We start from the raw sequence: 13,659 nt of genomic DNA, 5'->3' as shown, positions 1-13,659 counted from the left end.
TTGTTTCCACCATTTGAAGCAATTTCATTGAGTTTATATTTGTGGGAACTTATTTAGTTATGTAATGTCTCCGATTTTAAACATTAATTGTCACCTGTGCTATGGTTCTACGTGTCTTTACTAGTTTGCAATTGGACTCAAACAAACATGAATGTATATTATCTCTGCACTTAAGATCAATTGTGTCTTCATCTCCCTCTCGTACGCACCCCAAAATCAAGAGGAAAGTACTCTTTTTTCTTCCTATGCGTGGTGGGGGGGAAAAAGAGAAGATAATGAAGATGATGATGATGAGGGGGGAGGCCATGTGACCTACCACCCCTTGACCATCTCGTCCAAACCACAAGCCACTTGGGGGGTTGAGGACTCCCTCGTCGCCATGTATACGCTGACGAGTGGTGGGTGGGGTGAGACACCACCACCACCACCCCATACCATCTCCCCCATTATAAAACCTCATCCCTCCCCCCATCGCAAGAGAGGAGGATGCCTCGACATGCTGCACAAAAGAGAGAGAGAGAGAGAGAGAGAGAGAGAGAGAGAGAGAGAGAGAGAGAGAGAGAGAGAGAGAGAGAGAGAGAGAGAGAGAGAGAGAGAGAGAGAGAGAGAGAGAGAGGATTCTAGAAGTTTCTTGAAGTTCCCTCCCACAAGAGGGGTTCTTATGCACAAGCCCGTATTGCATATTGTGCATACAGCCCCACTCTCCATCACTTGCTTTTGTTTGAAAGGCCTCAATTGTAGAATCCTTGCTCCCACTTCGCATAAATTCTCTGCAAGGATATGTAGTCCAACACGGTCCTTTACCAAGGATGCACACAACTAGGCTATTTTCCAAGATGCCTCGATTTATCGATTAAGTCCTTGGTCATAGTACGAATCTTCACCTTTAGTCAAGAGATGTCTAAGTTGAAAATATGGCTCCAAAACGAAGAGTGACACGCACCAATGGTAATCCTGCATTCAACAATAGAGCCATCGGCCAGGGCGTCGCAGTTAATATAAATACAACATTGGGCATGGATAATTTGTCTCCGAATACCCAGATACTAATTTCCATATTCTCTATTCATTGAGTCATAGATTATATCGCTTTGGAATGCACATGAATTCATTTAAATGAGTAGCTTTCGCACAAATCCTTGTACCAAATAGAATCATTGAAATGGATAAAGTTGATCTCAAATATTCTCAAGATTGAGTTTTCAAAATGCATGTATCAAGAGAAGTTAATTGCATCTAGATGCTATGCGATAAATTCATACATAGCATAAATAGCATATAAGGTTCCAAAGTATTTTTGACTCCCCTTTTCTTGCAAATAGTAGATATGTTTTCACCACATTGAAGGTATATCTTGTAGCTTGCACACTTGATGGATTGCATGGTAAGCAACCTAGTCTAAAAGAAGTTCATTTTAGAAACTCTAAATCCTTGCCCAAGCTCTTGCTAATATCATGAGCTGATAGCTCATGTTTGATAAATTGGGATCTTGATGATGTACGTAGTTAGTACAAGCAATGATCATAAGGATTAAAACTAAGATGCCTTAAGATCTGTCTGATAACGACTATTTTCATCAATTCAAATTCGGAGTTAGGCTAGACACAAACAACAAATCTAAGCCTCAAAGGCAAGTGGAGAGCTCAAGGATTAGGAAATCCTACGTCAAAGGAAAGACCGATACTTTTATACTTGTTTGGGAAGATTATTGGATTGTCGATCAATGTAAGTGATCAAAAGAACTTACATATTATATAGTTGTATGAGACCTTAACATATGCATTTGCCAAAGAAAGGGAGTGTTAAGTAAAATTTTGCATAGTATTGCTCCCGCGTCCCAAGGGGGAGAGTGAACATGAGGGAAAAGTGATATTGTACTTATTTGCACACCTTTTGAAGAAATGTAGTGGTCTTGATGGTTGATTAAACATCTGCAATATTAGTTGTGCTTCCAAACTAATTATTGGTTGTGGTTTTGGACAATTGTTCAAATGCTTGATTAGTTATATAATTTCGTGGCGGGGTTTGTGATGACAAATTTGCCATGGGGATAAAAGGATGCCTTTTCTAAAAGACGATATTAGGGCTGAATGCCTTGATTGTGATTGATTTTTAACTAGATTAATTAAGGAAGAATATTTTGCACAAGTGGATCACCTCCATGATTGGATCGCGGATCACCTCCATGATCGGATCGCGGATCAACCCAATAAGGGCACTACTCGGTTCACAGACCGAAGGTCGAGTGGTGAAAAGGCCAACCACGGGAATAATATTTCACTCCTAGGCAGCTTGCAGGTTAGGGGATCTCTGGACACCCCTTGCCAAGTCCAGAATGGATTTGAAGACCTCCGTGGCCCCAACGTTTATGGTATTGGAAGATCTTATTGGTGCCATGTGATTTGGACCGGTTACTTTTGTAAGACAGAATGGACATATAATTTCTCTTGTATGGATAGGAGACGAAAGATTAACTTGAAAATAAATTAAAGAGCTTGTTTGAACTTGTTTGTCAAAAGGACTGCTTGCTCTGTATTCGTGTCTGTCCTAGAAATTATGCGAACGAACCTTGTTTCCTAAAAGGGTTAATTAAGGAAGTTGACTTTAAATGTCACACATAACTGTGAAAGGACCTAATTAAATAACTAAAGAACGTCTATTGAAGGAAGTGGGTGGACGAAACCCCTGATGGGTCTGTGCCTTACGATCAGGTGGTCCCAGAGAACTGAGAGGCTTCTCACAAGGTTTTACCAATGTCCCCTTAGAAATTCTTAGGTTAGAACCCCGATTCATGCAGTTTGAGGAGACCGAAATGGGACTATGCCCTACAGATAGAGAGGTTGAGTGACGCATCCCTCTTGTTTCCCATTCTCTTTGAACGAAGCATGGCATGGATCTGCTTCGGCTTGGGTATCTCTACGTAAAGTAGGATATCCAAGACTCGACGCTAGAATGCTGTCAGGAGACCTTGACCACTAGGGACCCAATTTTTAGGTCGATCTCATTGGGTTCGGCTGCGAGCATTCCATTGTGAGGCGGACTCGAGAAACCCTGGGTGACAGACCCCGTAACATTCCATGGGAGTGCCGGACAGCATTGCTTAGATTCGTCTCTTGATGATCCGCTAAAAACGTGCCTAAATAGCCGATAGGCATGCACATTACAAGCTATAATTGATCATGCATTTGTTGTTTTCCATGCTCTCATCCATAGGCACGTGGGTAACCTCTATGCACTGTATTGGTGAATAAGAGCTTTGGTAAGTTCCCATGAAGAGATTTGCATGGGGGATTGCTATGTTGATAGGAAACCCTAATGACTTGTATTTTAAGCGAATGCCTTAATGAGGACCAACATATTTGTGAAGAGGCAAAAAGGGTTTGGATTGAGTCCAAAGATCCTCATATCCCCTTAGATAATAGATGGCATAAATGCTCAAAATCTATGGTCAAACTTGCCAAGTAGCATGGGAAGAGACTGATAGCCATAAGGAGAAGAAGTAAAGAAGCTATAGCCAAATGCCATCTTGCGTTACTATTGGCTATTAGTACTTCCCCTAGTGACCCATATATGCAAAGATGGCTTAGTGAGGTTGATGTATTCCTTAAGCTCCATGATGACTCTAAGTTGCAAGTGGATCATGTATATCTAAGAGGGCTTTGGGAATTGAACATGGATGGGCCTGCCACATTCTTCTTTGACTCACTCAGGATGAAGAAGAAGAAATAAACTATTGTTTCCATAGAAGATATGTAAGGTAATATTGTATTAGACGATGAATCTATTGTTAATGCAAGCTCCTGGCTTCCATTATAGTAGGGACAAAGTCTCTGATGCACATAAGTATTTTGATAAGTTGAATATATTCTTTGAAGATGTGGTAACACCTATCCCATTAGAAGAAGCTTTGTTGTTAGGGCATCCCTTCAATATGAAAGAACTCAAAGAAACTATTATGAGGATGAAACTAGGGAAATCCCTTGGACTTGATGGCTTACTTGTCAAACTCTTTCAAAAGCTATGGAATACTTGCTTTCATGATTTGGTGGATCTAGCTAACCACTCAAGGAGGTCTAGCAACGTGCTTTTGCCCTCAAGGCCTCATCAAACTAGTCCCTCAATCAATTAAGACCTTTGTTATTGGAGTTCTTAGAGCCTTCTAATTTGGCCCTATTTTCATTGGACTTGTCAATGCACTCTTTAAAAAAATGCAACATAAAAAATGAATGTTAATGGTCTCATATCAAAACCCTTCCATCTTAGGAGATCTATTTGTCAAGGGTGTGCCTTGGGACCACTCTTGTTCGCTTTAATAATAGACCCTTTGTTGAGGAAGATTCATATGAAAATCAAAGGCTTACCATTGCTAGACAACTCATATATTGTAGCCCAATTTTTTGCATTGACAACAATGCAAGCATCACTGTAGTCGAGAAGAGTTCAATATACAATCTGCTAACAATATATGTAGTCTTTGTCGAGCTATTTGCCTCTATGGTTAATTAGCACAAGACATAGCTGATGCTATTATCATGGGATGATCCTCAAGATTGGCTTCTAAATTATGGCTTTTGCCTAGTCAAGCATGGGGAGATGATTCACTATTTGGGTTGCCCAATTCACATAGGCTTAATCTTGAATCAATGCTTCAATTGGTTCTACTCTAAAAATGAATCCAAAATAAAAAAGTGGAAGGCCCAACCTTGACATTCCTTGGTCAATTGACTTGTCAAAAAATATATTAGCTTTAGCCACTATTTACATGGGAGCTCTACTTTATTTCAGCAAAACAACATGAAAAATACTAGAAAATATGTTAAGAGATTTCATATGGTTTCATGGAGGGAGACTGGGGTGTGCTCAAATAGGTTGGGACACCCTTACTAAAGAGAGAGAGGATGGGTGGGGTGGGGTGGCTTGGAAAGCTTGTATGAAAAATCTCAAAGGCTTACATTTTAGCTTCTAAAGAGAGCTCGTGGCTCCCCTAGGAAATAATACTTGGATCACTTAAGTCCCCATCAAGGGACCTCCTTGGCCAAATCTAGGTTGGGAAGATGTTTTTTGCTCCCTGTTAACTCATGTCAAAATTGCACAACCTTCAATAACCTAAGGGTTGATTAGGTTATAGAAAGCAATGTTGGCCCAGAGTAGCCAATCTGTTGATGCCGATTCCAAATCAGCTAGTTCATTTGTTGTAGATTCCAAAGTACTAGACTAGCTAGTCCAAACTAGCTTGTTTGCTACAAATTCTAGATTAGGGAACCCCTCCTCCCATTTCAGGAGTATATGGCTCTACCCCATCCATGCCTACAAGCAACTGAATGCCCCCATTGATAGGTCCATTAAATTGCCCCACAAAATGTGTTTTAAAGGCGTGAGAACTTGGATGGACATTTGGAATTTAGAAGCCCACACATTTCATGACATAGAATGGACTCAACAAAGACTCAACTTAACTAAAGCTGAAAGAGTTTGGTTAGAGGGCATTTTGCTAGACATCAAGGAGGAATGTCCCACCTCCCCAGTGGCTAGTTAAATCAACATCCTTCTCTTTTGCCAATCCATAGCCGGCAAGCCTATCCTATTCAATAAAAAAAGAAAGGATTTCAAAGAATCAAGACCCATGATCCCCATGGGGATGCATTGAAGATGGGGGTCAAAGCTTTCCCTACAGCTAGTAAACACTTGGAAGTGAAGGCTTAAAGGGCTTTGGAAAGCAACCCCTTCCTTTTGGGATTAATGTTTTTAGGTGGCAATTGACTTTGAAAAAGTTCCCCCTTCGAGAGAGGTTGTATAAGTATGTATCAATCTCTCCGATATGTTCCTTTTGCAAAAGGTGTGAAGAAATTAAAAAACATATATTCTAGGAGTGTCTCTACATACACATCAAGTTGGAAGATGATAAGACAATGGTTTGGATAATGCTAACTTAAGGAAGGATTGCTTGTCTCAAATTTTGGAGTAGCATAGGAATTATATGGTAGAAAGGAATGATGTTGTGTTTGGGTAGAAGCATTGGATCTTTAGGCTGTTTTGGTTTGCTCTTAGCTCTTAGGCTTGATGGAGCAAGACGATCCTGTACTGAAAATATATATTCTCGCATTTAAAAAAAACCTTCATTTGGCTAAGTCGATAACGCATGGCATTTGGTAGTTCTAAGTTGCTAACCAAAGCGTACTTTCGCCAAACAAAAGAACGAAGGGCAAACTGCGTGAAACAAAAGAAAACTATACAAGGAATGATGTTAGTTAGCAGCTCCTCTGTCGCGCGCGTGTTCTCTCTCTCTCTCTCTCTCTCTCTGGTTTACTTTTCTCTTCCTCCTGAAATTCGTCAGGGCTTCAGTTCTCGCTCTTTGATCTGTCCAGACACAGAGAATAATAAGAAAGGTCTAGCTCCTCTTTGTCTCACATCGCATATTTACGTCTGCTGATGTGCGGCCAGCTTTGGCGATGGATTTGCTGGCAGTAGTGCTTTCGATCGGCATATAAGGCGCGCATTTGTGGAAGATGATGGAGTTGAGCAGTGGAGGGGGCCCTCAGTTTCCAGCATAGCTTGTCTTAATTGGCGACGGCATTCCTGTAAGTCGCCTTCTATTTTGCCACTACTTTCTATGCAAAAATATAGAAAGATCAACAAATTAGCTCATCTTCAGGCCTTCTTTCCAAACTATTGGTCATATATCTGAGGTTAAAAAACTCCTGTTGATTCGTGGGCCCAACGTGCCAGGAAAGTAAAGGTACTACTGCAGTGCTCTGCATCCAATTAACAGTTCCCTGAAATGAAAACCTCCCATGTTGTACATTTTTCCATGTGCTATGATGATTCTCACTGTGTTTCTGTTGCATCATTTTCTAACTCTTATGTTGCCACCATGTAAAATATGTTTGACATCAAAATCGATTCTGTAGAAATGTCTTTGCACACTCTTAGTTGTCAATAACATATTAAAACGTTGCCCTCTACAGATATCTCAGTGCTGCTCTTTGTACCCAACTTGTCGCAGGTGAACATGTCTCTCAGTGGTGTGGTTGTGGTACTAGCTATGTTACAACAGGGCTAGTGCTGCTCAGTGTCCCTTGATGGAAGGGGGATTGGCATATGCATGCTGATTGGTGTCAACATTAAGATCCGTAAGGTTGCGTAGAAGCTTTTGACAAGGACAAAATGGCATCATCTGCTAATGTGGAGGATGAAGCTTCAGCTTTTCTGCATAAACTTATGGAAGATGGAACAGATGAACCCAGAAAGTTGGCTGCAAGGCTTTTTATGGTTGGCATGTTAACCGTTTCATTTGAATTGTTGCTTCTCCCTCTTTTACCGTGCCAAACTGGGCATATGTCACTGAATTGATCCAATGGTCCTTTTACTTTTCAGATGTGTCAACACATGAAAACAAACAACAAGGAGCAAACCTTTCCGTACAAAGTTATCTCCAGGTAGTGATAGCAGCTTTGCAGGGCGTTTGTTGCTCTTATCACATTTTGTTTTGTTTCTTCATTGTATTAGTTCCAACTAATACTTTTTTCATGCTTTGTTATTGTTTTCTTGGAATCTTTGTTAAAGAGCAATGGAGATTGTTCTTCAGCAGAATGGGATCGATTGGGATGCATTCTGCTCATCACACTTGATTGCAGCTACTCAAACTTTTTGGCGGGAATTTGCTCCTGGGAGGGTTGTTTCAGCTGGCAGAGAGGCAGGCGAGCAAGTCAACTCTGATTTTGATAAAGGAATTGGCAGTTTAGGCAGTTCAGCTCTCATTGAGCAGGGTTCTTCCATCTCCACTAAGCATTGTTTATTGGAGGGCACCCCAAAGGAAAGAGAAGCTGAACCTACAAGCATGGGTAGACAATCACACACTGGAGGTGCAGGAAGCTCAAGGAACTTACAGATGGTACATCAATCAGATGCAAAGACTGGCTTTGCAAGACCAGCCAACAGTCAAATGAGTTTGAAAGATGCAGGGGGTAATGATTTGTCTTACTCAAAGGGTTTCCCAATGACAGAGCAGCTTTCTGCTGAGTTCAACCGAAGAGAGCAAGATCCAAACTCAGATCCCCAGGTTCAGAATCTACCAGACAATACTACGGTTGGCAAGAACAAAGGAGAGCATGCTAGTAAATCCTCAAAAAGAAAGAGGGATGATTCAGAATCTGTACGTGGCCAAGGACAAATAGCTCAGCAGAAAATACAAGCAGGGAGTGCAAAATTTGCAAACAGAAATGAAGCTTTAAAGCGTTCCAAGGCAAAGCCCCTTGGAACAAAAGAGGCCAAGGGCATGGAGCCTGCTATCTCGCCAGAAAAAAGGGCAGGCTCATATGTCTCTGGCTCATCTGATAGTAGGCTAGAAGCTCGTACCCACTGTCCTTCACCTGCAGTCTCTAATTCCAGTCAGTATCAACATCATTCGTTACAGGCAGCTGGAGTAGCAGGGATTCAACCTTCTAGCATGCAACTTCCACAGGGAAGCCTGGCCATGGAGGATAATACAAGGAAAATCCCAGCAGGAATGCCAAGGCCACCAGAATCATTTGTTGGGGGACCTCAGTTTCGATCTGTTGGAATGGCAAACACACCTCCTGGGCCTAAACAAGCTGTTGCTCCAGCTGCTTATGATGGACTAACAGGGAAGCTCAATGTGCAGTTTACAAAAGGTTTATCATCTGCATTAATATCTCCTCAGCAGTTGGATTACCAAATGCATAATGTACGAAGCGTGTCTGGTGGGAATGGTGAGGATATACAGGGTACAACAGGAGGTCCATATGCAGATGACAATCATGCAGAAACAGTTGCTACAACTCGATTGATCACAAGTTCTGCTTTAGCACCTGTGGGTACGAATGGTTCCTTGCAAAGAGGGTCAGGGGAGATGGGAATAAGGAAATCGGATCAATCCCATTTATTAGCCCATTCAGCTGAAGCCACGCCAACTGAGGTCTCAACTGCTGCTTTTCATGGGGGTCATGCCTCAAACTTTTATGGAACAGATAATGAAAGAGATATGACTAGTCAATCAAATAGTTATTTTTATCCCAAAGACCAAGTGGCACAGTCAACATTTAGGAGTAACTCCAGCGGGGTCTGGAATGGATATCAACCTGTTCAACAAAGAATTCATGGAATGACTGGTGAAATGATGGAGGTCTCTCGGAGTGCACAACCATGTGAAATAAGTGGTCAAAGGAGATCAGGGAATGTTTTACCAGGAGCTGTGATAGCTGAAAATCCAGCTGGTCCATATTCGAAAGGTGATTTTGAGGCTCAGACCCACAGCAAAATCACAACAGAGCAGAAAGCAGGCATAGGAACCTCATGTGCAGATCCGCACGGATATCCTCGACGTGCAAACAATGGGGTACGGGGAGCTTTTAGTACATATTCTGCGAGGCACCCAGGGCAGCAGTACACAGGATTCTCAATGCAGCAGACTATCGCACAGGAAAGTACCCATGGAACATCACGAGTTGGTGGCTTTACCCAAACTGGTTCAGCAGGAGTTGATGATCCTAAACAACAAAGCCCTGACTTGAATGTGGCAGGGTCTTCTTTGGATCAAATGTCGTCACTGGCTGGGCAAGGTGGTGGTGAACTGGGCTCTTTGAAGTTCAACTCCTCAGTCCATGAAATCTCTCAAGAAAGTGGTAGCTGGATGAAATCACAGACTGTTGTCATGCCTTCGGACAGAGCTTACATGCAAGATAGAGAAGCAATCAGCTTCTCTACAATGCAATGTGCTGATCAAATAAACAGTCAAGTAAGCTGTACTTTATTTAACACACAGTTATCAGAGATGGAGCATATGTACACTCAGTGTCAATGTAAATAAGTGCATCTGTATTTTTGCTAGATTGTTGTACCGTTTGTGACTGATATGATGTAATATACTGTCCTGCTCATTAGTGTCCCCTTGTCTGACCATTTAACTCGTAGTGCAACTGATTGGTGTTTCTAGGAGTAGCGATTGCTCAACTGGATTTGATAAAGGGAGATACATTTTCTACCTTTGCCCTCTTGTCATTTATGTAACTAGATTGTTGGTTTTTACTGCAAAAAGATAGCCTGTAAAGCATTCTATGCCGCACTTCTTATATGCTTTCATCAGTATTATAACATGTGAGATGAACTAGGCCTTACTGAGAAAGTGCTTAATATATGAAGAAACACATGACTAACAAATGAACTTAGAGATGGAGTGAGAATGAATAAACTCAACGAACTAATTAGAGGATGAGAGGTATGCGATACAATGGATGCACAAGGAGCAGAGTGCTGTCCACTCGTTCCTCTGTCTCTTGGGGAAGATGTAGGAGTGTCTTGTCCTCCGATGGATTCTGAATGTGAACAGGAAAGCCACCATTCGATGCTCAATGGAAGGTGTGAGGATGTGCTAGGGTTTGAGGAGAAAAAACAGAGCTTACAAACACAACTAACACAATGCAAACAAAATGCGCATGAAGAAGAAAGACACGAATGAAGATTGGGTTGAGTTGCCGCATGTATTAGAAGCAAAATGTAATAGGTAAGCTATGGTAGGTAGCTTGTCTATTTATAGATGGATGTCCCAAATTAGGGTTTGGCTTATGGGACATCGACATTCTCTAGGATTTCATTTATTTTTAATAAAAATTTGGTAAATTTGAGTTTTGGGGTTGTAATTAAGAGCTCATTAGGTTTAGAATGCATTTTTAGCTCAACATCCCCTCTTAGGCTCAAAATTGGAGAGCTAGGAGGGGATAGTTAAGATAGCTGAATACCCTAAGGCGTCCCATCTCAAAGTAACTAGAGCATCGGGTAAAGGGTGCTTATCGGCCACTCATGACCTACCGAGACCGTAAAGATGACAATTATCTTATCAAGGGAGCCCAAGTGATTACCCCAGAGAGGCCAAGGCATGGGACAAAAGGTACTTGTTGGTTGCTTAGTGGTCTATTAAGACTTGAAAGGTTGATGGAACCATATTGAACTCTTTTTTTTTTTTTTTTGGCATTGTTGGTGAGTGTTTTGAATGAAAGTTAGTCCTATTGAGTAATTTATGCCCCTAGGAGAGAATAAAGGGATAGTTGGACCAAACACATCACAAAACAGACAAGCTATCCTGACCACTCGTGGGTGTTGATGAAGAAGGATAAGTATGTGGTAATGAAAGAAGGAAGACTGCCTTAGAAGATTTGCCATGGAAATTGTTGCGAATATGGTGGATCCAAAGTTGACAGCTCTTTGACTGAAAAGGGATAAATGCATACAGATGCATGTTTACCAGTACAGAATGCCAATGCATGGGGTAATGCAAATGGCAATGCAAAATATTATGCTCAAATAAAATGCTATACAACGGTGCCACATGAATAGTGTCCTTGCAGGGGAATTGTTCACTTGTCCGAGCATCCTTTTACAATCATAATCATCCTGATGATGTGGATGATGATAATGCCATGATAACATGTATTTTTAAAACCTTACTTAACATGTGAATTAAATTTTAATCACATGGTTAAGTAAATGTTGCACACGTGAGGTGTAACTAGGGTTAGAGTAAATTTATGAGCCCGGGACTCAAGGAAATCACGGGATTTCAAAGGCAAAAGTTGCTATAAGCTATGTTGCATAGATACTTGATGGTATCTGTTGCTGGTTGTTGGCCTGGGTCATTCATTTGGCCATAAGTGTTAGTTGGTGATACTAGAGAAGTAGCGTTTAATGGTACCTAATGCCAATCTAATGGTCAAAGATGACACAGAGACATTCGGGAATGAAAGTTGCCTAGCCAATTTAATTATTGGCCAGTCAGATTATTTTTTAGGGCACTGAAATAATTATTAGATTAATTTTCAATAATTAAAGACTGAAAAGTAATATTTTATTATGGATAATGCTGGAAAAACCATTTGGGAAGGTTGCCACTTGTCGAAAATGCCCATGCAAGATTGAAAAACGTCTTTAGAGGTTGGAGAGAGGCATTTTAGTGTATTCAGTCTGCAAGAGAGAGGGAGGAGATGTTGGTTTAATTTGCAGGGATTGGAAGACCTTCTGAGGCAGCCAAGGACAAGGCCTTTGAGACAAGGCAACAGTAGTAAATGAATGATTTCCTTCAGTTCTTTGGATCTACAAGCTGTTGAGATAGGGTAGTAGTAGTAAATGACATATTTTCTTTAGTTCTTTGCAAAGAAAGTCTGAATTTTCTCTCTCAGCATTCTTTCTTATCTCCCAACCTTTTACAGCCTTGCTCTGAAAATTATAGCATTGAGATCACTAGAGGCTGAGAAATTTCAGATTTCTTTGCTTTTAACCCTAATCTATAATAGAAATTAGGATTTAGTAGCAACCTTGAGAAGTGTGCCAGAAATTGGAAGCTTCAAGACTTGGATTCAACAGGGCTGAAGCTGTTTTTAGTCAAATTCAAGTGGAGGGACTAGTAAATCAATGAATTTAGGGCATTTTCCATCTCCATCAAAGTAGGTGAAGGCCAATGATTGCGTGAATCAAGGGGCAAATCAGATTGAAGACTTGTTGATCATTTTGGATAGTAAGGGGAGTTGGAATAACGAAAGGGATTGGGAGAATCCCATTGTACATCAACCATTGTACATAAACTCTTTTAATTAAGTTCAATAAATACCGAAAGGGGCATCGGTTTTGGGACCTACAAGGTGTCCATTGTCCAAGATTTAAGCTAATTTGCATTTCTCAGTTTTGTAATAAATGTTACTGTTGTAACTTAGTTGTAATTAGGGAATTACCACCCATCCACGGAAGGAAGGTTGGTTTCATGGTTCCATTGTCAGGATAACCACTCAATTCCTTGATTTGGTGGGCCCGAGGCACTTGATTGCAAGCCCAAGCTTTGTGCTAGTGCTGATTTTTACTCTTAGCTGAGAAATTACAGCAATATGTCTTTATATAGTGAGATGGACTCAAAGTAGTGATAATACCTCTCAGTATGAAGACTCGTATGGAAATGAAGGAAATGCAATGTTTGACCTTGGATAAGGCTTAGACCATGGTCAACAAGCTGAAAATGTTGCTGTTGGGTAAGGTGCATGGCCTTCAGGCCATAAGGAGACTGATGACCAGCAAAGTGAAGAGGAATTTGATGACTAGTTCAAGAATTGGATGAGAACAACAACAAATCTCTTTGTTGGGTAAAGGATCCTCAATTTACTTGATTTTTGAATGCTCCAAAGAAGGACAACAAAAGCAAGAAGAAGAAGACATCTTTTACACCTTAGGGACAGCAAGATGCACCGAAAAGAATGCCAAACCTTTCATTTGAAGCTCCCAAAGATGCTAATGAAATAAAATAGTTGGTACCTATGGGGCAAGGAATCCAAATGCAAGGCCATCATGGAAGTGGCAATCCGATGGATTTCGGACAGCTAGGCATGCATGCTATGAGAGGGCAGCCAGGATATTTTGGTGGAAGCACGGTTTTTCATACTATGGTTAAACAAGGACCGCATATGGGAATGCATGGCACAAATCCCTATGGTACATAGCAACCAATGCATGTTGTATAAGGCCCAATGTATTTGGGTATGGCTTGAAATATGCAAAACCCTATGTATTGGCAGCATTGGCTTGATGCTTGGGGTACAAAGTAGCATGCTTGGTATTGCATCTGGACCCCCGAATGCTTATGGGGCTCAAGGATTGGAAGCTGAT

General features: G+C 41.1%; 1 protein-coding gene across 2 annotated transcripts in view; it reads left to right on the top strand.

The window, feature by feature from the left end:
• The first annotated feature begins 6,194 nt into the window (after nt 1-6,194).
• Nucleotides 6,195-13,659, top strand: part of SYD (P-loop containing nucleoside triphosphate hydrolases superfamily protein) — a 106,940-nt gene continuing 99,475 nt past the window's right edge. For both annotated transcript variants that reach the window (XM_087682444.1, XM_087682443.1), the window contains exons 1-4: nt 6,195-6,578; nt 7,004-7,269; nt 7,375-7,436; nt 7,564-9,754. In XM_087682444.1, coding sequence (XP_087538570.1) covers nt 7,165-7,269; nt 7,375-7,436; nt 7,564-9,754 — 2,358 coding nt within the window. In that variant the 5' untranslated portion in view covers nt 6,195-6,578; nt 7,004-7,164. The remainder of the gene's footprint in view (nt 6,579-7,003; nt 7,270-7,374; nt 7,437-7,563; nt 9,755-13,659) is intronic.

Source organism: Lygodium microphyllum, chromosome 1 (assembly GCF_053477565.2).
Source record: "Lygodium microphyllum isolate KBCC chromosome 1, Lygodium_microphyllum_v1.1.10, whole genome shotgun sequence".
Taxonomy (NCBI): domain Eukaryota; kingdom Viridiplantae; phylum Streptophyta; class Polypodiopsida; order Schizaeales; family Lygodiaceae; genus Lygodium; species Lygodium microphyllum.
This window is presented reverse-complemented; position numbering and strand designations above follow the sequence as displayed.